This window comes from Mobula birostris, chromosome 7 (assembly GCF_030028105.1).
Source record: "Mobula birostris isolate sMobBir1 chromosome 7, sMobBir1.hap1, whole genome shotgun sequence".
In the NCBI taxonomy this organism is placed as follows: Eukaryota; Metazoa; Chordata; class Chondrichthyes; order Myliobatiformes; family Myliobatidae; genus Mobula; species Mobula birostris.
The window spans coordinates 9,033,609-9,058,868 of NC_092376.1; the positions used below are offsets into that span (position 1 = coordinate 9,033,609).

General features: G+C 44.0%; 1 protein-coding gene across 1 annotated transcript in view; it reads right to left on the bottom strand.

Moving 5' to 3' along the window:
* gucy2f (guanylate cyclase 2F, retinal) overlaps positions 1-25,260 on the bottom strand; it is a 76,317-nt gene that overhangs the window by 8,796 nt on the left and 42,261 nt on the right. Inside the window, exons 8-16 of the mRNA XM_072264208.1 lie at positions 18,585-18,665; positions 17,937-18,113; positions 17,526-17,682; positions 12,898-13,047; positions 10,239-10,387; positions 8,768-8,931; positions 6,666-6,858; positions 1,855-2,029; positions 396-494 (exon numbers count right to left, since the gene is read on the bottom strand). Of these exons, the coding sequence (XP_072120309.1) occupies positions 396-494; positions 1,855-2,029; positions 6,666-6,858; positions 8,768-8,931; positions 10,239-10,387; positions 12,898-13,047; positions 17,526-17,682; positions 17,937-18,113; positions 18,585-18,665 (1,345 nt within the window). The remainder of the gene's footprint in view (positions 1-395; positions 495-1,854; positions 2,030-6,665; positions 6,859-8,767; positions 8,932-10,238; positions 10,388-12,897; positions 13,048-17,525; positions 17,683-17,936; positions 18,114-18,584; positions 18,666-25,260) is intronic.

Below are 25,260 nucleotides of genomic sequence, written 5' to 3' on the forward strand. Positions count from 1 at the left end.
CTTTGATCTGTGGCCCTTGTTCAAAGGCAACTGGATAAATACTCAAAAGGAACTTTTTGCAGACTAGTTCCATCAAAAGTTGGCACAAGTACAATGGAATAGTTAACTGTATCTCTAACTAGACCATACAGCTTGCTGTAAGATGGGAAGAACATAGATCAGTATAGCACAGTACAGGCCCTTTGGCCCACAATGCTGTGTGACCCTTTAATCTATTCCAAGATCAATTGAACCTTTCACTCCCACATGGCCCTCCATAATTCTAGGATTCTAGGAAAGTGCAGGTAGGGGAAGGGTGAAGAAGATATTCACATCAAAATGCTTCCGGTCCCTCATTTCTGACCCTCGGATCATTTTGGGAGGATAATCTGTTAATCCAATTTAGCAATACTCACGCAAGCTTGTGGATTCCATCCGTGAAGCAGTGTTAATGGTGTCTCCAAAGAGGCAGTACCTAGGCATGGTCAGCCCCACAACGCCTGCCACACACGGCCCTGTAAAGGGAGGAGAGGATGAAAGCTTCCAGCAAAGCTCTACACTGGGCTGGTCACCCCGAGTAACCATTACATCATTTCAACATGGAGAGTCAGGTGATGTGATACCATGGCAACAACCTTTTACCCAATGTCAGCAAAACAGAAGGGCTCGTCACTGATTTCAGGAAGGTGTGAAGTGCAGTTATTCTTGTTTACGGAGGGTTGAGAGCTTCAAGTTCTGGGTATGAGCATCAGTAGCCTGTCCTGGTCTAACCATGTTGATATTATGGCTGAAAAAGCTCACCAGAACCCCTTCTTCCTCAGGAGGCCAAAGAAACTCAGCATGTCCCCATTGACTCTCACCACAGAAAACATCCTATCTGAATGCACCATGGCTTGTATGGCAACTTTTCTATCCAAGACTGCAACAACTGCAGAGAGTTGTGAACACATCTCAGTACAAAATGAAAACCAGCCTCCCGTCCATGGACTCTACCTATACTTCTTGCTTCTTCAGTAAAGCAGCCAGCATAATGAAAGACCACACCCACCCTGGACATCCTCTGTTCATTGAGCAGAAGATACAAACTCCCAAAAGCATGTACCACCAGGCTCAAGGACAGTTTCTGTGCCACTGTTTCTATCCCTCAGATGAGTAAGGATCTCATTGATCACCTACCTGATACTGAAAGACCTGGGTAGATTGGCTGTGGAGAGGATGTTTCCATTAGCAAGAGAATCTTAGATGTGAGGGCACAGCCTTAGACTGAAGGGACATCCCTTCAGAAGATGATTTGGTGAATCTGAGAAATTCATTGCAACAGATGGCTGTAGAGGCCAAGTCATTGGTCGCATTTAAGGCGGAGGTTGATAGGTTCTTGATTAGTACGGTGTTGAGATTACAGGAGAAGAATGGGGTAAATCAGCTGTGATAGAATGGCAGAGCAGAGTCAATGGGCCAAATGGCCTCATTCTTATTTATTTGATTAGATACAGTGTGGAATAGGCCCTAATGGTCATTCAAACTGCACTGGCCAGCAAGCCCCAAATTAACCCCAGCTTAATCATGGGACAATTTACAATGACCAATTAACCACCCAACCAGTATGTCTTTGGATTGTTGGAGGAAACCCACACGGCCACAGGAGAATGTACAAATTCCATACAGACAGTGGCAGGAATAGAACCCATTTTGTTGGTACAGTAACGTATTGTGCTAACCACCCCACTGCCACACCATGCTCCTATATTTTATGGTTTTTATGGTCTTAGACCACCTGTCATCAGAAAGACAGAGAGAAGGCTGACATTAATACTAAGTTCCAAGGTATGGCAACATAGAACATTTACAGAGTGACACCTGCACCAAGCACTTTACCTGAATGCATCCCAATTCTGATCTTGATGGGGACCTCGGGCATATGCCTCATCTTGAAAGAGCCCACCGAGCTGAGGAGGTGCAGAGACATGTTGGCGATCTCTGCGGCGTGTTTGTTGCCGTTTCTCTTCGGGAGCCCTGACGCCACCATGTAAGCATCACCGATGGTTTCGACCTGAAATAACCAATAAAAACGCTTCAATGCCACATTTAAGTTTGATGACTGTCGTTGGCCAAATCAAAGGTGGTGACAAATCGGCACATAGGAGGGAGATTGAAAATCTGGTTGAGCAGCACCACAACAAAAACCTCTCACTTATTGTCAGCAAAACCAAAGAGGTGATTTTCAACTATAGGAGGAAAAATCTGGAGGTCCATTATACAGTTCTCATTAGAGGATCAGAGATGCAGACAGTCAGTATCTTTAAATTCCTTAGTATTAATATATCAGAGGGTCTGTTCTGGGACCTGCATGTAAATGCATCACAAAGAGGGCACGACAGCACGTCCACTTCCTTAGAAGTTTGCGAGAATTCAGCATATCTCCTAAAACTTTGAGAAACTTCTATGGATACACAGTGGAGAGTACCCTCACTGGTTGCATCACAGCCTGATGTGGAAACACCAATCCCCAGGAATGAAAAAGCCTCCAGAAAGTGATGGATGCAGCCCAGTCCATCACGGGTAAAACCCTCCCCACCATTGAGCACATTTACAAGGAGCACTGCCACAAGAAAGCAGCATCCATCATCAAGGACCCCCACCATCCAGGCCATGCTCTCTTCTTGCTAATACCATCAGGGAGGAGGCACAGGACTTGTAGGTCCCACACCACCAGATTCAGGAACAGTTCATAACCTACAACCATCAGGCTCCTGAACTGGCATGATTAACTTCACTCACCTCAACACTAAACTGATTCAATAACCTACAGACTCACTTGGAAGTTCAAAGTTTAATATACATTTATTACCTAAGTATGTTTAGAGTGCCCAACCTTGAGATTCATCTCTTTACAGGCAGTCACAAAACAAGGAAACCCAATAAAACCCATTAAAATAAAGAAGATCATCAAACACCCAACATGCAGAAAAAAAAAACAAATCTTGAAAACAATAAACGTAAGAATCACAAACACGAGAAAATCTGCAGATGCTGGAAATCCAAGCAACACACACAAAATGCTGCAAGAACTCAGCAGGCCAAGCAGCATCTATGAGTGCAATCAAAAGAGTGCAGTCGACGTTTCAGGCCTCACCTGGAAGGACTATTTGGGGCACTGAATGGTAGTGAGGGAGGAGGTATAGGGGCAGGTGTAGCACTTGTTCTGCTTGCAAGGATAAGGGTCAGGAGGGAGATCAGTCGCGTCAAGAGTGAACCCTGCAGAGAGCATAAAGTGGGGGGGGGGGAGGATAGATATGCTTGATGGTGGGATCTCATTGGATATGGCAGAAGTTGCGGAGAACTATGTGCTGGACGCAGAGGAAAATAACACTCGGAAGTGAAGTTCACAAAAGTGAGCCCACAGCCGATTCAGGAGCCTGTTAGTTGCAGGCCACAGCTGCAGTTCAGCACAGAGATGAGTAAAGCTCGCAGATCAGCGAGCTGAACTCCAGCCCATTCCATGTCTCCGGCTATGATATCATGATCTTTACAATCTGGCCTCGCATTTGAATTGGTCAAATCTCAGGTTATTCCTTGCTCTCGGATCTAGGTCCTATTGGTTTGCTATGTCCTTGGGCCTGGGCCTCGGTTCGGCTTGTACCAACGCAATGATCTTTGCATCATCAATGGGGATGGGAGAGGATCCAGAGGATTGGAGGGTTGCAGACGTTGTTCCCTTATTCAAGAAAGGGAGTAGACTTTCTTCTGGAGGGAATGGCAAGGGAAAGGCATAATTAAATTGGGAGACCTTTATAATGGTGATAGTTTAAAATCTTTTAATCAATTAATCCAACAGTATGATATTTCTAGGTCACAGTTTTGGAGATATCTTCAACTGCGTCACTTGTTACATACAACTTTTGGTTCTACATTGCAACCCCCACAAGTTGCTACGATACGGTCTACTGTACTGGCTGCATATGGTAAAGGTCACAAAGCCTCAACTTACTATTCAGCTTTAACACAAATATCTGGGGACAAATTTCTGTTGGGTCTTGAAAGAGCATGGGAAAAAGACCTGAGTGTGACTTTTGAGACAAAAGTGGGACAAAATTTGTAAAAATGTCAAAACAATGTCAAGAGACCTGAGGGTGCACCTTATTCAGGTTAAGATCCTACACAGTTTCTATTGGACTCCAGCAAGGTTACATAGATTAGGGTTGAAAAACACCCCTGAATGTTGGTGCTGTGAGGTGGGTAAATGGGACTCAGTACGTGTGCTCTGGTTCTGTCCCAGAATTCAAGAATTTTGGATTATGATACATAAGTATATTGGTGAAGTTTCAGGTATTCAACTCCCTTTCTGCCCCAGATTTTTGTCTTGGGAGACACACTTGGGTTACTTGGGGATAAACACTCTCAAAATTGGATCCAGACATGTTTAATGGTAGGAAGACAAATTATACTTAGAGATTGGAGGAACTTGGGGGGGGGACCATCATTTCAGGAGTGGGCCACAGAAATAGCCAAAGTGGCAGCTTTTGAACGCATATCTTACGAACAGTTTGATAGATTGGACATCCATACACAAAAATGGGCAAATATTTAGGTTTCCTGGGGGGGCTAATAGTGGTGAATGTGTGGTGAAGCATATTGCTGAATGGCAGTCTTTTCTGTTATTAAAGGTCTAAATAGACATACCTGGTTATTACATTGATATTTATTTCTGTCATGTTTACTTTTATTCTATGGATAATTTTATGTTTTGCAAGCTATGGTTTACATAATTTTAACACTGACTCCAGGGCTCGGGGAAAAAAATTTTCTAGAAATAAAATATCTTAAAAAAAGAAAGGGAGTAGAGATAGTCCAAGAAATTATAGACCAGTGAGACTTACTTCAGTGGTTGGTAAGTTGATGGAGAAGATCCTGAGAGGCAGGATTTATGAACATTTGGAGAGGCAAAATATGATTAGGAATAGTCAGCATGGCTTTGTCAAGGGCAGGTCATTCCTTACAAGCTTGATTGAATTTTTTGAGGATGTATCTAAACACATTGATGAAGGTAGAGCAGTAGATGTAGTGTATATGGATTTCAGCAAGGCATTTGATAAGGTACCCCATGCAAGACTTATTGAGAAAGTAAGGAGTCATAGGATCCAAGGGGACATTGCTTTGTGGATGCAGAACTGGCTTGCACATAGAAGGCAAAGAGTGTTTGTAGACGGGTCATTTTCTGCATGGAGGTCGGTGACCAGTGGTGTGCCTCAGGGATCCGTTCTGGGACCCTTACTCTTTGTGATTTTTATAAGTCACCTGGATGAAGTGGAAGGATGAATTAGTAAATTTGCTGATGACATAAAGTTTGGGTGTGTTGTGGATAGCGTGGAGGGCTGTCAGAGGTTACAGCAGATAGGATGCAAAACTGGACTGTGAAGTGGCAGATGGAGTTCAACCCAGATAAGTGTGAAGTGGTTCATTTTGGTAGGTCAAATATGACGGTAGAATATAGTATTAATAGTAAGACTCTTGGAATGTGGAGGATCAGAGGGATCTTGGGGTCTGTGTCCATAGGACACTCAAAGCAGCTGCGCAGCTTGACAATGTGGTTAAGAAGGCATACGGTGTATTGGCCTTTATCAATCGTGGGATTGAGTTTAAGAGTCGAGGGGTAATGTTACAGCTATGTAGGACCCTGGTTAGACCCCACTTGGAGTACTGTGCTCAGTTCTGGTCACCTTGCTATAGGAAGGATGTGGAAACTATAGAAAGAGTTCAGAGGAGTTTTACAAGGATGTTGCCTGGATTGGGGAGCATGACCTATGAGAATAGGTTGAGTGAACTTGGCCTTTTCTCCTTGGAGCAATGAAGGATGAGAGGTGACCTGATAGAGGTGTATAAGATGATGAGAAGCAGTGATAGTGTGGATAGTCAGAGGCTTTTTCCCAGGATTAAAATGACCAAACACAAGACGACACTGTTTTAAGGTACTTGGAAGTAGGTACAAAGGAGATGTCAGGGGTAAGTTTTTTACACAGAGAGTGGTGAGTGCATGGAATGGGCTGCCAGCAACAGTGGTGGAGGTGGATACGAATGGGTCTATTAAGAGATTCCTGGATAGGTACACGGAACTTAGAAAAATAGAGGGCTATGGGTAACCCGAGGTAATTTCTAAAGTAAGTACATGTTTGGCATAACATTGTGGGCTGAAGGGCCTGTATTGTGCTGTAGGTTTTTCTATGTTTCTATGTATTTCTTTTTTTTATGTAAATGCCTGTAAGAAAATGAATCTCAAAGTAGGATATGGAAACATACCTGTATATAAACTTCGATAATAAATTTTACTCTGACTTTGACCTTGAAACTTCTATGATGGTCGTGTTACTGTACTGCTATCCTGTAAGCTAGAAACCAGAGCAGGAGAGCAGTCTTCTTGTGTGTATATCATGTATATTGCCACTTTATCCAGGCTTTTAACATATTTGTGACAACCTCCCGTTAAGTCTGACCTTGATTGATTTTTGGACCACAAGGAATCAAGGGTTGATGGATCAGGTGGGAGAGTGAATAATGATTCGATTGTCCATGGTCTCATTGCATGGTGAAGATAGGTGCGGTGACCCCATAAGGGCTCCTGTTCCTCCTCAATGACGGGGTTAACTGCACGTCAGCCTCTCACCACCTAGGTGCTCCCTGAAATTCCTTACCTTGTAAACATCATGATTGCCTAAAACTGCATCAAACAAAGTGTAGAGGTCATTTAAAAGGTCGATGACCTCGATGGGCTCACTCATTGCCGATATCGTGGTGAAACCAACAATGTCACTAAAGTAGATGGTCACCTCGTCAAAATACTCGGGCTCCACATTGCCGCCTGTTTTCAGTGCTTCTGCAACAGATCTGAGTAAAAGCACAAGAGAGAGATCTTAAGGATTAAATATTACCAACTGAAGATTAGCTTTATTTGTCACATGGTTAATTGACAATAAACTGGACTGGTCAAAGAACACTGAGGCTGTCTACAAGAAGGGTCAGAGCCATCTCTATTTCCTGAGGAGACTGAGGTCCTTTAACATCTGCCGGGCGATGCTGAGGATGTTCTATGAGTCTGTGGTGGCCAGTGCTATCATGTTTGCTGTTATGTGCTGGGGCAGCAGGCTGAGGGTGGCAGACACCAACAGAGTCAACAAACTCATTCGTAAGGCCAGTGATGTTGTGGGGATGGAACTGGACTCTCTGATGGTGGTGTCTGAAAAGAGGATGCTGTCCAAGTTGCATGCCATCTTGGACAATGTCTCCCATCCACTACATAATGTACTGGGTGGGCACAGGAGTACATTCAGTCAGAGACTCATTCCACCGAGATCCAACACTGAGCATCATAGGAAGTCATTCCTGCCTGTGGCCATCAAACTTTACAACTCCTCCCTTGGAGGGTCAGACACCCTGAGCCAATAGGCTGGTCCTGGACTTATTTCATAATTTACCGACATAATTTACATATTACTATTTAACTATTTATGGTTCTATTACTATTTATTATTTATGGTGTAACTGTAATGAAAACCAATTTCCCCCAGGATCAATAAAGTATGACTATGACTATGTACATTGATTGAAACATTAGAGTGAAATGCATCATTCACGTCGACAAACAACACAGTCTGAAGATGTACTGGGGCAGCTCAGAAGTGTCACCTTGCCTCTTGGGCCAACACATCAAGCCCACAGCTTACTAACGCTAACCTGTATGCCTTTGGAATGTGGGAGGAAACCCAAGCACCCAGAGGAAACCTATGTGATCTTCAGTAGCTCCTGTACCTAATAAAGTGGCCACTGAGTGTATGTTCATGGTCTTCTGCTGCATATAGCCCATCTTCTTCGAGGTTCAACATATTGTGTGCTCAGTGTTGCTGTTCTGCACACCACTGTTATAATACATGGCTATTTGAGTTACTGTTGTTTTCCTGTCAACTGAACCAGTCCAGCCATTCTCTTCTGAAGCATATTTGCCCACAGAACTGCCCCTCACTAGATGTTTATCGATTTTTGTACTCGTCTCTGTAAACTCTAGAAACCATTGTGTGTGAAAATCCCAGGAGATCAGCAGTTTCTGAGATACTCAAATCACTTTGTCTGGCACCAACAATCATCCCACGGTCAAAGTCACTTAGATCACATTTCTTCCTCATTCTGATGTTTGGTCTGAACAACAAATGAGCCTCTTGACCGTGTCTGCATGCTTTTATGCGTTGAGTTGCTGCCACACGATTGGCTGATTAGATATTTGCATTAACGAGCAGGGTTACAGGTGTATCTAATAAAGTGGCCACTTAGTGTATAGGATGAACACATGTAATGCCCCCCTCCAGGAAAGCTGACCTAAAAACTAGAGAGCATAGGCTTAACATGAGAGGGGGAAGATTTAAAGGGGACTTCGGGAGCAACTCCTTCACGCAGTGGATGGTGTGTATATGAACCCAGTTATCAGAGGAAGTGGTTGAAGTAGGCACAGTAACATCATTTAAAAGATATTAGGAACAATATATGGATAGCAGGGGTTTAAAGGGATGTAGGCCAAATGCAGGCAAATGGGACTAGCTTGGTGGGCAGCATGGCTGGAATGGACAATTTGGGCTGAATGGCCTGTTTCTATGCTGTATGACTGTATGACAGCTGGGACAAAGTTCTACACCATATTATGTTGGTTGACCTTGCCTGGTCACTACAAGCGAACTTGACGGACCCACCTCCTGTATTGTGAACGAGACACCTTGCTTTCAGTGACGGACTGGCAGACTTTACTCACGGGGGCAGCATTTGTGAGAGGAGCCTCTCTGTTTTCTGCTTCTCGACTTCCAGCTCTTCTGTTCGCTCTCGGATTAGATCCTCCAGGTTACTGGAGTACTGCTCCAACATTCTCAACATGGAGTCAATGATGTTGGTCTTCTTCCCTTTGTTTATGATTTTGAACTGGTGAGAGACGGTGAAGAATCCATCAGACTAGTCCCTCAGACAAGGATTAGAAAGAGCTTGCATAACATCTTGGTTATACCACACTTGGACTATCTTCTTCAGTTCTGATCACCTCATTATAGGAGGTATGTGGAAGCTTTTCAGAGGTAAATTTAAACTGCAGATCTGGAACGAGTGTTCGGGGGGGGTGCAGGGTACAACTGCAAGATTTAAGTACAAGGAGAGGATGGGCTTGGGGGGGCTATGGGTAACTGGGACTAGCAGTGAGCATGCATGTGGTCAACATGGAACCACTGGGCCGAATGGCCTGTTTCTGAGCTGTATTGCTCTATAACTCAATGATTTTCCGTTTCAGGCCAAGACCCTTGCATCGAGACATTGGAGGAACCCGTTTGCCCAAGCAAGAAGGTGATAATTAAAGGTCGCTGATGCGAGGTAATGGTGAGCAGGTTTACAGAGGAGATGAGAGTAAATCCCTTAACCATCAGGCTCCTGAACCAACGTGGATAACTTCATTCACCTCAACACTGAACTGATCACTGAATCTATGGATTCAATTTTAAGGACTCTATCACTCATGTTCTTGGTATTAGTTATCTCTCTATCTATCTCTCTATTTACAGTATTTGTCATTTTTTTGTATTTGCACCGTTTGTCTTCTGGGAGAAATGGGGTGTGTTTTGCTGATGTTGTTGTTTTGTTGTTGTTGCTTGTGTTGCTCTGCTGAGCATTGTGGGTATGCTATGTTAGCCCCTGAATGCGTGGCAACACCTGCAGGCTGCCCTCCACCCCCAGCAAATCCCTGGGTGTGTTGGTTGTTAACACAAACGATACATTTCATTGTATGTTTTGATAAATAAGTCTGAATCTGAAAGATGTGGTTAAACTTGAAAGTGTGCAGAAAAGATTTACGAGGATGTTGCCAAGAATAGAGGGCTTGAGTTAAGAGAGAGGTTGGCCAAGCTGGGTCTTCATTTCTTGGAATGTAGGAACTTTATTGAATCGTTTAGAATTACGAAGGGTGGATGTTAGCAGTCTTTTCCCTACATTGGCAGGAGAGTCAATTGCTATGGGGCATAGATTTAGGATGATACTGAAAAGGTTTAAAAGGGAGCTGAGAGGCAGCCTTTTGACACCGAAGGTGGTGAGTCTATGAAATGAGCTGCCCGAGGAAGTGGTTGAGGCAGGAATGATAGTATCATGTAAGAAGTACTTGGATAGGTACATGGAGGGCAATGGCTTAGAGCAGGGGATCCCAACCTAATTCCCAAAAAAGGTTCCAATCGCAGGTGCCAACTACTCACTCGATCGAAGATCTCATTGAAGGTAGGCCTCCGATCTGGAAGCTCACTCCAGCACTGCTTCATAAGCTGGATACATTCCAAAGGTGCTTGATCTGGGGAGACTGTGGGCCGACACATCGGAGGTGGCTTCTTCACTTTCTTTATTATCTCTAAACAGAAAATAACCCGTAAATATGATGAAGAAAAGACAGAGAGATCTAGCTTTGCCCATGGAGACAGCATTAAGCTTCTGAAGTTCCATGATAATTAAATCTTAGAGTCTTACAACACAGAAACAAGCCCTCAAGCGTACCATACCCATGTCAACCCTTAAATAATTCATTTGATCATTCTTTATGTGCCATGTAATATGACATGGGCAATCATGTTTTTAGAAAATTTTTCTACAGAACTGGTTTGCTGTTGCCTTCTTCTGGGCAGTGTCTTTGCAAGACAGGTGATCCCAGCTATTATTAATGCTCTTCAGAGATTGTCTGGCTGGTGCCAGAAGTTGCATAACCAAGACTTGTGATTTTTTAATTAAATGCAATCATGAACAATAGCCAGATCAGAAATGCTGATCAAGTCAACTAGTTCCCAAAGAGAACTCTGATAGGCCAGTCAGATGGTTCACTGCTGTTCAGCGATAGAACACAAAAAAATCATATGTACAATTAAAGAACATTTAAAAATAGTAGAAATACTGGAGTCATGATGATCATGATGAAGTCTGCTGGAGAGAGACATTTATACAAATGCTGTACTCCATAATTCAAAGAGATTGAAGGCTGAGGTTGCAGGGTGACAAACATGGCAGGAGCACTTTGCACTAAAAACTAATCCCTACCGGGAGAAAACAGCACCTGTTCTTTCCGCACTGTTCTCCAGCAGTTTAAGGACAAAGTCCAGCCGGAACATAACTCACAAGTGCTCTTGAAAGTCAGGTATTAACCCTACCTACCAACAACCAAGCATTGCCATCCTGGTCCCCTTCATGATAGCTTATGAAGAAGCATGTGACTCCCCTCCCAGAGATGATAGGTGTTTGTGCACCGGCCACTCAGATGACCACCCACCACCTGCTCCCATGGCTTCACGTGATCCTGATCAGGGGGACTGAGCAGGTGCCACACCTTGCCCAAGGGTGACCTGCAGGCTAGCGGAGGGAAGGAACGCCCTACGCATCCATTGGTTGAGACGTATCTCCACCCTGCCTCCCAATATAATTAACTGTACGAATTGAATTAAGTCATAGAGCACTACAGCACAGAAACAGACCTATCGACAGATCTAATCCATGCCCGTCGACCTGTCCAGGATAGAGCCCTCCATAACTCTCCATCTACTTATCTAAACTTCCCTTAAATGGTGCAATCGAGCCTGCATCCACCACCTCCACTGGCAGCTCATTCCACACTTGAAGCCAACCTCTGAGTGATGAAGCTCTACCCTCCCCCCAACTCCACCCCAGGTTCCCCTTAAATATCTCACCTTTCACTGCTAATCTATGACCTCTCATTCTAGTCTCATCCAACCTCAGTAGAAAAGCCTGCTTCCATTTATGCTATCTATACCCATCATAATGTTGAATACTTCTATCACATCTCCCCTCATTCCCTTACGTTCCAGGGAAAGAAGTCCTGATCCATTCCACCTTTTCCTGTGACTCAGGTCCTCAATTTCCAGCGTCTTGGATTGGTTGGATAAACTTGGGTTGTTTTTACTGGAGTTTTGGTGACTGAGTGGACCCTTAGTTACCTCAACAAGTTATGAGAGGCATACTGTAGATAGGGTAGATACTCAGAATCATTTGTCCAGTGCAGAAATGTTGAATACTAGAGGACATGAGAGGGGCAAAGTTTAAAGGAGATGTGTGGGGGCAGGATTTTTACACTCAGGGTGATGGGTGCCCAGAATGGGCTGCCAGGGACAGTGGTGGAAACAGAGTTAATAGTGGCACTTAAAAGGTTGTTTGATGCACAGCTTTCAGGGAATGGAGGGATATTGATCGTGTGCAATCAGAAAAGATTTAGTTTAATTTGGGATGCTGTTCAGCACAGACTTCGTGGACCAAAAGGCCTCGTACCGTTAGACCAGAAGACCAGAAGAGATAGGAGCAGAATTAGGCCATTTATACCATTGAGTCTGCTCCAGCATTCCATCATGGCTGGTTTATTATCCCCCTCTCAACCCCATTCTCCTGCCTTCTCCCCATAACCTTTGATGCCCTGACTAATCAAGATCCCATTAACCTCCACTGTAAATATATGCAATGGCATGGGCTCCACAGCAAATTCTGTGCTCTATTACACAGCCCCCAAGCTCAAGGACAACTTCTACCCTTCTGTTATAAGAACAATCCTCTGGTACAATAAGATGGGCTCTTGACTTTATGATCTACCTCACTATGGCTCTGCATCTTACTGTCCACCTGCACTGCACTTTCTCTATAACTATGACACTTTATTCTGGATTCAGTTATTGTTTCCCCTTGTACTACCTCAGGACACTGTTACAGCGATCGGTATAGATGGCATGCAAAATGAAGTTTTTTCACTGTACCTCCGTGCACGTGACAATAATAATTCAATTTACCAATTTATCAATTCCTTCTCTATGACTGGTGAACCACCTCCCATGGAGGGATAATCATTATGGAAGAACACAGTCCAGAACCTACCTTCAGGGCTGAGCCCCAACATACAGTAGGGAGACCCACGGACCACGACTTCCTGCAGGATGATGGCGAAACTGTAAGTGTCTCCTTTTACTGTCGCCTTCCTGGATAACTCAGGGTCCCTCAGAAACTCAGGAGCTGTCCAGAACAATTCTAAGGAGAAACAAAAGAGACAGATTAGAGTCTAGGACCAGAGACCACAGCCTCAGAGTTGAAGGACGTCCTTTTAGGACAGAGATGAGGAGTAATTTCTTTAGCCAGATGGTGGCGAATTTATGGAATTCATTGCTACAGACGGCTGTGGAAACCACATCATTGGTATAATTAAGCTGAGTGTCAAAGGTTACGGGGCAAAAGCAAAAGAATGGGGTTGAGAAGAAAAAAAAAATCAGCCATGATCAGATGGTAGAGCAGACTCAATCGACAGAATTCTGTTCCTATCTCTTGTGTCTTACATCTTAGCCAGATGGTAGTGACCTGTAGAATTCATTGCCATGGATAGTTGTAGTGACCAAGTCATTGAGTTTATTTAATGGTTGATAGGTTCTAGGAAAAATAGATCAGCCGTGATCAATTGAAGGAGCAGATTCAATGGGCTGAATGGCCTAATTCTGCTCCTATGTCTTATTGTCTATTTGTTTTTTGATCCTGGTAGGTTCTTACATTGTGAAAGCCAATCGGTACCTCCAGACCTAGACACCAACAGCATCTTGCATTTATATAAACACAAGAGATATACAAATGCCGGAAATCTTCAATAAAGTTCAGAACATGCTGGAGGAACTCAACGCGTCAGGCAACATCTATGGATTTGCATTTCTATTGCACCCTTAATGTAGCAAAATATCCCAAGGTGCTTCACAAGAAATAAAGGGCATTAGTGCACTTGAATTCAAAAGAATAATCCCAATGTAGATTAAAGTAAATAGAATGTTGTGAAAATACTCAGCAAATCATGCAGCATCCATGGAGGAAAAAGAGAGCTAATGGTACAGGAGCCTAAAGACCCACACACAACAATTTGGAAACAGCTATTTCCTCTCCACCATCAGATTTCTGAACAGTCCATGAATCCATGAACTCTACCTCATTATTCCTTCTTTTTATTATTATTATTTTATTATTATTTAACTTAATAATCTCTAAATAAATTATTATTTCTTCTGGTTTAGCATGGCGCTGGTGAAACACAGTGACGACTTGCAGGCAGCAAACAAAACTACTAACTATTCTACAGTACTTTGATAATAAGTGTAGTTTGAACTTTCAAATTTGAAATTTTGTCTATATTTTATTATTTTCTAATTTATAGTTATAGTGCTGGCGCGTGGCCAAGTGGTTAAGGCATTCGTCTAGAGATCTGAAGGTTGATAGTTCAAGCCTCAGCTGAGGCAGCGTGTTGTGTCCTTGAGCAAGACACTTAACCACACATTGCTCTGTGATGACACCAGTGCCAAGCTGTATCAGCCTTAGTGCCCTTCCCTTGGTCAACATCGGTGGCCTGGAGAGGGGAGACTTGCAGCATGGGCAACTGCCGGTCTTCCATACAACCTTGCCCAGGCTGTGCCTGGAAACCTTCCAAGACGCAAATCCATGGCCTCATGAGACTAACGGATGCCTATATATAGTTATTCTATATTTATTATTCTGTAATTTATAGTTTTCTTTGCATAATAATGAAGGGAGATTTGATAGAGGTATACAACATTTTGAGTTAACGCAGCAGGCTTCTTCCACTGAGGATAGATAAGACTGGTTGTGGGTAAGGGTCAAAGGTGAAATGATCAAGGGGAACCTGAGAGGGGGTCTTCAGTCAAAGGGTGGTGTGAGTCTGTAATGTGTTGCCAACAGAAGTTCAAAGTTCATTTATTATCTAAGTATATATTACTACATACATCCATGAGAGTCATCTTCTTGCAGGCAGCCACAAAACAAAGAAACACCATAGAACCAGTGGTGGATGCGGATTTGATTGCAACATTTAAGAAAAGTTGGGATAATTACATGGACGGGAAGTGTATGGAGGGCTATGGTCAATGTGCGGGTTGATAGGATTAGGCAGAATCACAGTCCAGGATTGTCTAGATGGGACAAAGGGCTTGTTTCTGTGCTGCAGTGCTCTGTGACTCTATGAACCCTCAATCCTCCAACTCAGAGGAAAACGTGCTTCTAACTAAGGTCACGGGTATCATGTAAGGTACCATAACTGAGTCAAAGGCACCACTAGGGCAAGTGATCAGGCTGGCTTTACAAAGCATTTCAAGATAAATGAAGCGTTTAGGGTAGCAGTTTGTGCACAGAGAACCTAACAGTGAAGAACTAATGTTGTGCATGCTCTTAATTTGGAGAAATACAGTTATCTTCTTCACTCCACGAGCATGCAGGTCACCCTTGGGCAAGGTGAGCATCTGCTTAGCATACCCCTGCCCCGCACCCCGGACGGTCGTATGAGCAGTTGGTGCATTTCATAAGTCCTGGTTATACAACCACTGGCACCAGGCAGATAATCTCTGAAGAGTGTTTATAATAACAGGGATCACCAGTCTTGTAAAGACACTGCCCAGAAGAAGGCAATGGCAAACCACTTCTGTAGAAAAATTTGCCAAGAACAATCATGGTCATGGAAAGACGTGGCACATAATGAATGAGCAAAGAGTTATCTTGGAGGCTTGTAGAGTAGGAGGGGAGTGTAGTGATAGGGAGGGGCTGGATTTGGAGAGATATGAAAGGAGGGTACCCACCAACCTGTTGGCATGAACATCGACTTCTCTAACTTCAAAGGTTCAAAGGCCAAATTTAATGTCAGAGAAATGTATACAATATACATCCTGAAATACTTTATCTTTGCAAACTTCTTCTGATCTCTTCCCCCTCCCCCTTTCTCTTATTTCATTACACATTCTGGTTCCCCTCTTGCCTCTCTCTTCTCTCCACCTGCCAATCGCCTCCTTCTGCTGCCCTCTCCTTCCTTTTCTCCCATGCTCCTTCTTTTTCAGCCCTTTACCACTTACACCTATCACATCCAAGCTTCTTATTTCATTCCCCCCCCAACACATCTTCCCCCTCCCCCTCACCTGGTCTCACCTATCACCAGCCAGCTACCCCTCCACCCCACTGTCTTATTCTGGCTTCTTACCCTTCCCTTCCAGTCCTGATGAAGGGTCTCGGTACGTAACATTGACTCTTTATTCCTCTCCACAGATGCAGCCTGACCTACTGAGTTCTTCCAGCTTTTTGTTTGTGTTGCCTGCAGAATCTCTTGTGTTTGAAATAAGGGTCTTGCTAGACAGATAATTAATGCCAAAGAACACAAGAGTGGAGGTGAATGGGATTAGGTACAGGTTAAATTCATAATCCAATTTGTGGCTTTGAAGTTTTGATTTCGGGATTGAATGTGGAACATGGAACAATACAGGACAAGAACAGACAATTCAGCCCACAAAGTCTCTGCCAAACATAACGCAGATTTAAATTAAATCTCTTCTGCCTGCACATGGTCCATATCCCTCCATTCCCTGCATTTTCACTGGTCTATAACAAAGCCCCTTAAACACCACTACTCGACTGTTTCCACCACTATCCCTGGTAGTCCATTCCAGACACCCATCACTCTCTGTGTAAAAAACTTGCCAGGAGACAGGGTGGGAAGAGGTATAGTCAAGATAACTGTGGGAATCGGTAGGTATATAAAAAATGTCAGTCAACAGTTTGTCTCCAGAGATGGAGACTGAGAGGTTGAGAGAGGGGAGGGAGGTGTCAGAGATGGCCCAAATGAAATTAAGGGCAGGGTGGAAGTTGATGAAATTGACAAGCTCAGCATGGGTACATGAAGCAGCCAATGCAGTCATCAATGTAGAGGAGGGAGAGTTGGGGAGTATAACCAGGGAAGGCTTCGAACATATGCTGTTCGACATAGTCAATGAAGAGGCAGGCACAGCTCAGGCCCACGGCTACTCCTCAAGACTGGAGAAAGTGGGAGGAGCTGAAGGAAAAAATTTTGAGGGTGAGGACCAGTTTTGCCAGATGCAAGTGGGTGGTAGTGGAAGGTGATTGGTTGGTTCTTTTGTCGAAAAAGATGCACTGTGGACAACGCAACTTCAATTCCATTGTGGCATCCATGACAACAGAAGTAGAAGCAAGTTGTTTTCAAAAAACAAAGACAGTCTTACCTTAGCCTTGTGTTTCGTTTATGTTGATTTCTCATACATTTTGACTCTTTTGCACCACCTTTGAATGTCAGATTTCCTTTTGGTTGTGGCAGATTTTATTTTATTGGAACTGGGCTGATTGAAATTTTTGGCCAACCTTGCACTATGCTATGTTATATTAAGGCAAATTATGTTCAGTGTATTCAAGAAAATGTTCTGTGGTGTATAAAATGTATTTTTGCTGCACATGGCTCTTGAAAAGGGAAGCTAGTGTAACTGCCAATGAAATAACACTCTGGGTCTGTGCTGCTGGAAAATGTTATTGATGGTTTTTGAGGTTTAAAGCAAATAAAATGATTAAATAGAAGATGCTCTACAAAAAAGATACACATTAGGAGTATGTGTAATTGGAAGTGGTGCTATGGGGTGTACAATCTACAAAACGAACAGCCAATAATAAGAGCTGAGTTGGACACCTCTTACCTTCTGGGGGTGGTGTCTCGTGAGGAACTTTCTGTGTATCCAGTATCTCGACATAGCCATAGTCCGCGACCTTCAGTACGAACCGCCCATCTACCACACAGTTACGGGATTTCAGACGTCCATGGGGGAAGTCTCGGTGGTGAAGGTATTTCATACCCTGCCGGTTCAAGGCAGTGAGAAGGTGAGATCTCTCTCTCTCTTTCTTTCCATCCCCCTCTCTCTCACTTCCTCTCTCTACTCCCGGTCTGTCCCTCTCTTCTCTCATCCCACACTCTCTCTCTCCCTCCTCTCCATTTCCCTCTCCCTCCCACTCTCACACACACGCACACACACACACCGCTAAGTAAATGATAGATCTGTCCCCTTCCTTCTCCTCTTGCCTGCCCCCAATGAGTGGACCCAATGCCTCACCTTGATTAGATCCAGAAGGAGAGAGGACTTGAACATCCAGTCAAGCTTCACGTCTTCGTTGCGTAGAAGGTCGTGAAGGCTGCCCCGGGAACAGTACTCAGTGGCAATGGCCAGCACTCCATTGTCACTCAGGAAGCCCAAGAAAGGGTTTACATTCTCATTCCGCAGGTCTCGCATCTTTGAAGCAGGAGGAAAACAACGCATATTGGAAGCAAAGGTTAAAGGTGAGCTTTATTTGTCACACGTACATCGAAATATACAGTGAAATGTGTCATTTGTATCAAATCAAATCAGATCAGCGAGAATTGCGTTGGACAGCCCAAAAAGGTCACCACAACATAGCATGTCCACAAATTAATTACCCGTCTTTGGAATGTGGGGGGAAACCGGAGCACCCAGAGGAGATCCACTGGATCATGGGGAGAACGCACAAACTCCTTACAGTGGTGAGAATTGAAACCCGATCTTATAGAAGGCGCTGTAAAGCGTTGTGCTAACCGCTACGATACAAGATGGCCAAAAAGAACAAACCATTGCTTTAAGAAACAGACAACATAGAGTATAGACCATAAAACAGTGTAGAACAGGCACTGTCACCTTGGCTCCTGATATCTGTACATAACATCGCTAATGGGGAGAAAGATTTACCTTTCTCAATATTTTGGTCGTAGATTTCTGCACCTCTTGGTTACACCTGGAGTCCAATTTCTTTAGCCAGACCCAGTCCCCCTGGTAGATGAAGAAAGATACTTAGCAAAAGTTACCTCAGAGAGAAATCAAGTCTGGAATGACCACATTACATCTTAACAGATTTAACAGCATAAAGCAGAGTAATGACCTCAGTGCTAAGCAAATCTAACCAATGGGCAGTGATATAGACTCAGCAGTTAACCAATGGGAATTAGATGTCTAAGATCGTGGCATACATGGTCGCAGTGGCCATTCCAGTTACAATCAATGGTGAAATTTATCGTCCTGTCTTATCCCAGGGTGTGAGACTAATGAATACACTACCACCATCGAAATTCAGAGAGCTGTTTACTATTTACTGTTTACCTATTCTGTGCACTTCATACATTTTGAATTATATTTTATGAACTTATGTACGGTAATATATTTTATGGTCTGTGTGTGAGACATGTTATGTGGGTGCATCATGATCTGGAGAAAACGTTTGATTGGGATGTATATATGTACAGTCAGATGCCAATAAACCTTAGTCTGAAGTAGGAGTTAAACACTGAACACATCAAATGTCAGCAATCAATGTCCAACTCATCCAACCAATGTGCAAACATAACTCAATATCAAAGATATCTAGCTATCTTTATAAGCAAGTCTTCTGGATCAGCCACTGCTGCAATAGGAAGAAGGCACTGCCTGTTCACCTTGACTATGCCTCTCTTAATCTTATGCACTTCCATTAAGTTGCCTCTCATTCTCTTTCACTCCAAAGCAAAAAAACAATAGCTCGTTGAACCTTACATGACATACTTCCTAATCCAGGCAGCATCCTGATAAGTCTCCTCTGCACCCTCTCTAAAACTTCCACATCCTTTCTATAATGAGGCGACCAGAACTTAGCCTTGGAAAAAAAAATGGAGGATTGTGGGCTACTAGGAGGAAAAAGTTAGGTTATTCATGGTGAGGGTTAAAAGGTCAGCACAATATCCTGGGCCAAAGGGTCAGTACTGGGCTGTACAGTAATATTTTCTATGTTGTATGTTCAGTCCCTCTTCTATAGGAAAGACTCCATTAAACTTGAAAGAGTGCAGAGGAGATTTACGGAGGCGTTGTTGAGACTCAGAAGACTAAGTTATGGAGTGAGGTTAAGCAGGCTAGGACATTCTTTATTGGAAAACAAGGCTGATCTTACAGAGATGGATAAAATCATTAGGAGTATAGATAGGGTAAAGGCGCACAGCCTTTACACCAGGATTGTGCAATCAAAAACTAGAGGATATAGGTTTAAGGTGTGAGGGGAGAGATGTAATAGGATCTTGAGGGGCAGCTTTTTCCTCCCTAGGAAAAAAGTCTTTAGCTGTCCGCTCTATGCCTCTTATAATCTTGTACACCTCTATCAAATCAACTCTTATCCTCTTTCACTCTAAAGGGAAGAGTGCTAGTTTGCTTAACCTATCCTCCTAAGAGATCCTCTCCAATCCAGTTGGCATTCTGGTAGCTTTCCTCTGTACCGTCTCTAAAGCTTCCACATCCTTCCTATGTTGGGCACATGGCCAAGTGGTTAAGGCATTCGTCTAGTTACCTCAAGGTCACTAGTTCGAGCCTCAGCTGTGGCAGCGTGTTTGTGCCCTTGAGCAAGGCACTTAATCACATATTGCTCTAGTCAGTGCGAGGAGTGGCACCCTACACAGACTTCCAATCTGTGCCTTGTAAGGCATGAAAATGCCTGCCACAGGCCTGTCATGGTCTGAGTCGACTTCCCCCCTCCCCCACCCTTCCTATAATGAGGCCATTTGGACTGATGGGCCTGCTTCTGTGCTGTATGCTGTATGATACTGGTAGTTTGATCATTAAGTTAAGTATGGTGCTTCCTAAGGGTTATTCCCTTAATGGAGAATGGGTGTGTGTGACTTGGTTTACAGTGAAGAGGCTGATACACAGGTAGTGACCAGACAGATCAGGGCCAGGGTTCATTGGCATGGAATACAAGACCACTGCTATTGTGATGTGTCATCATCTTCCACCAGCTCCACCGTCGGTTTGCTCTTCGTCTGGAACTTCCCCCTTGACCTTACCACCACAAGTGGCCCTACCAGGAGCAAAGCAACAGAGGGCATCGCTCCCGGGATCTCAGGAACTCACAAGCCTCTCCACCACAACAAGGAGATGATCCTCAGAGAAGTATGATTCCATGACTCTATGATTCTATGGGAAGCAAGTTCAGCCCCAGGAGGAAACACATCCAATCAGTATATGACAATCGTAGACTGAATGGAAGCCAACATAAACTCAACAAAAAACATGTCTAACCAGTAGCAATGCTAAACTCCGTAGTAAACGCATTCAATCTAAAAAAGGAACAGCAAACACAGACTCAATGTCTAATGCATCCAAGCAATGAGAAGAAGTCATGGATCCAATGTTAAATGTATCCAGACAACCAGGAGAAATCCTACAGATGTAATGTTAGACAAATCTGATCAATGACAACAGAGGCACAATGCTCAAAGCATCCAAGTTTGGAGGTTAGTGATGCATCAACAGTTTTGAAACATAGAAAACCTACAGCACAATACAGGCCCTTCGGTCCACAAATCTGTGCTGAACATGTCCTTACCTTAGAAATTACCTAGGCTTACCCATAGCCCTCTATTTTTCTAAGCTCCATGTCACTATCCAGGAGTGTCTTGAAAGACCCTATCATTTCCTCCTCCACCACCCATTCCATGCACTCACCATCCTCTGCGTAAAAAACTTACCCCTAACATCTCCTCTGTTCCTACTTCCAAGCACCTTAAAACTGTGCCCTCTCCTGTTAGCTATTTCAGCCCTGGGGAAAAGCCTCTGACTATCCACACAATGATCAATGCCTCTCATCATCTTGTACACTTCTAGCAGGTCACCTCTCATCCTCCTTCGCTCCAAGGAGAAAAGGCTGAGTTCACTCAACCTGTTCTCATAAGGCATGCTCCCCAATCCAGGCAACACCCTTTTGAGGTAGAACTGGAACTACAAATAGGCCATGCAGATTTTCATTCCTGAGGGACATTGTTGAATGATAATTAATGAAAACATCTCATTAATACATTTAATTAATTAATCAATCATCATCGTTGTTATGTGTCATGTCATATGACATAGGCAATCATGGTCTCATGACCATGTTTGTTCTTGGCAATTTTTTTTTCAGAAGTGGTTTGCCATTGCCTTCTTCTGGGCAGTGTCTTTACAAGACACGTGACCCCAGCCATTACCAATACTCTTCAGAGATTGTCTGCCTGGTGTCAGTGGTCACATAACCAGGACTTGTGATAGCACCAGCTGCTCCTACGACCATCCATCACCTGCTCCCACGGCCTCATGTGACCCTGATCGGGGGCTAAGCAGGTGCTACACCTTGCCCAAGGGTGACCTGCAGACTAGCGAAGGGAAAGAGTGCTTTACACCTCCTTTGGAAGAGACGTATCTCCGCCCAGCCACCCAAAATCAATCATTAATATACTCAATTTAAATTAATTAAATAGCACTGGATGACCTGCGGATCATTCGGGAGAGTGAGGAGATTATAGATCGTAGCTACAGGGAGGTAGTTACACCAAAGGAGCAGAGGACAGGAAATTGGGTCACTGTCAGGCGAGGGAAAGGGAAAGGGCAGGCAGAGCAGGGTTCCCCTGTGGCCATTCCCCTCAACAACAAGTATACCGCATTGGATACTGTTAGAGGGGATGACTTACCTGGGACTAGCTGCAGTAGCCAGATCTCTGGCACTGAGTCTGGCTCTGCAGTGCAGAAGGGAGGGGGGAAAAGAGGAGAACGGTAGTGATAGGGGACTCGATAGTTAGAGGTGCAGATAGAAGGTTCTGCGGTCGTGACAGAGAATCCAGGATGGTTTGTTACCTCCCAGGTGCCAGGGTCAAGGATGTCTCTGATCGATTGCATGACATTCTGAAGTGGGAGGGTGACCAGCCAGATGTCATGGTGTGCATCAGTACCAATGACATAGCAAGGAAGAGTGAAGAGGTCCTGGACAGTGAGTATAGAGAGCTTGGTAGGAAGTTGAAAAGCAGGACCTCAAGGGTGGTAATCTCAGGATTGCCACCTGTGCTAGGTGCCAGTGAGGGTAGGAATAGGATGCTCTGGAGGAGGAACAAGTGGCTGAGAAACTGGTGTAGGGGGCAGGGTTTCAGATTTCAGGATCATTGGGACCTCTTCTGGGGCAGGTGGGACCTGTACAAGAGAGACGGGTTACACTTGAACCACAGGGGGACCAATATCCTTTCAGGGAGGTTTGTTAGTGCTATTGGGGAGGCTTTAAACTAGATTTGCAGGGGGATGGGAACCAGAGTGCCAGAGCTGACACCCCAGTGGCTGGGGTGAAAATAAATGATGTTGAAAGTTTAAGCAAATCCACTGATGGAAAGGTTGTGAGTGGTGGTAAAAATCTTCTGAGGTGTATATATTTCAATGCTAGGAGTATTGCGGGGAAGGCGGATGAGATGAGGGTGTGGATTGACACGTGGAATTATGACGTTGTAGCAATTAGTGAAACTTGGCTACAGGAGGGGCAGGACTGGCAGCTGAATATTCCAGGGTTCCGATGTTTCAGATGTGATCGAGGCAGAGGAATGAAAGGTGGGGGAATAGCATTGCTTGTTAGGGAAAATATTACAGCAGTGCTCAGGCAGGACAGATTAGAGGGCTTGTCTATTGAGTCCTTATGGGTGGAGCTGAGAAACAGGAAAGGTATGGCCACATTAGTGGGATTGTATTACAGACCATCCAATAGTCAATGAGACTTGGAAGAGCAAATCTGCAGAGAGATAGCAGGTAACTGCAGGAAACATAAAGTTGTGGTGGTAGGGGATTTTAATTTTCCATACATTGATTGGGACTCCCATACTGTTAGGGGTCTAGATGGTTTAGAGTTTGTAAAATGTGTTCAGGAAAGTTTTCTAAATCAATATATAGAGGGACCAACTAGAGGGGATGCAATATTGGATCTCCTGTTAGGAAAGGAATTAGGGCAAGTGACAGAAGTCTGTGTAGGGGAGCACTTTGGTTCCAGTGATCATAACACCATTAGTTTCAATTTGATCATGGACAAGGATAGATCTGGTCCTAGGGTTGAGGTTCTGAACTGGAAGAAGGCCAAATTTGAAGAAATGAGAAAGGATCTAAAAAGCGTGGATTGGGACAGGTTGTTCTCTGGCAAAGATGTGATCGGTAGGTGGGAAGCCTTCAAAGGGGAAATTTTGAGAGTGCAGAGTTTGTATGTTCCTGTCAGGATTAAAGGCAAATTGAATAGGAATAAGGAACCTTGGTTCTCAAGGGATATTGCAACTCTGATAAAGAAGAAGAGGGAGTTGTATGCAATGTATAGGAAACAGGGGGTAAATCAAGTGCTTGAGGAGTATAAGAAGTGCAAGAAAATACTTAAGAAAGAAATCAGGAGGGCTAAAAGAAGACATGAGGTTGCCTTGGCAGTCAAAGTGAAGGATAACCCAAAGAGCTTTTACAAGTATATTAAGAGCAAAAGGATTGTAAGGGATAAAATTGGTCCTCTTGAAGATCAGAGTGGTCAGCTTTGTGTGGAACCAAAGGAAATGGAGGAGATCTTAAATAAGCTTTTTGCGTCTGTATTTACTAAGGAAGCTGGTAAGAAATCTATGGAATTGAGGGAATCAAGTAGTGAGACCATGGAAACTGTACAGATTGAAAAAGAGGAGGTGCTTGCTGTCTTGAGGAAAATTAAAGTGGATAAATCCCCGGGACCTGACAGAGTGTTGCCTCGGACCTTGAAGGAGACTAGTGTTGAAATTGCAGGGGCCCTGGCAGAAATATTTAAAATGTCGCTGTCTACGGGTGAAGTGCCGGAGGATTGGAGAGTGGCTCATGTTGTTCCGTTGTTTAAAAAAGGATCGAAAAGTAATCCGGGAAATTATAGGCCGGTGAGTTTAACGTCAGTAGTAGGTAAGTTATGGGAGGGAGTACTAAGAGACAGAATCTACAAGCATTTGGATAGACAGGGGCTTATTAGGGAAAGTCAACACGGCTTTGTGCGTGGTAGGTCATGTTTGACCAATCTGTTGGAGTTTTTCGAGGAGGTTACCAGGAAGGTGGATGAAGGGAAGGCAGTGGATATTGTCTACATGGACTTCAGTAAGGCCTTTGACAAGGTCCCGCATGGGACGTTAGTTAGGAAAATTCAGTCGCTAGGTATACATGGAGAGGTGGTAAATTGGATTAGACATTGGCTCAATGGAAGAAGCCAGAGAGTGGTAGTGGAGGATTGCTTCTCTGAGTGGAGGCCTGTGACTAGTGGTGTGCCACAGGGATCAGTGCTGGGTCCATTGTTATTCGTCACCTATATCAATGATCTGGATGATAATGTGGTAAATTGGATCAGCAAGTTTGCTGATGATACAAAGATTGGAGGTGTAGTAGACAGTGAGGAAGGTTTTCAGAGCCTGCAGAGGGACTTGGACCAGCTGGAAATATGGGCTGAAAAATGGCAGATGGAGTTTAATACTGACAAGTGTGAGGTATTGCACGTTGGAAGGACAAACCAACGTAGAACACACAGGGTTAATGGTGAGGCACTGAGGAGTGCAGTGGAACAGAGGGATCTGGGAATACAGAT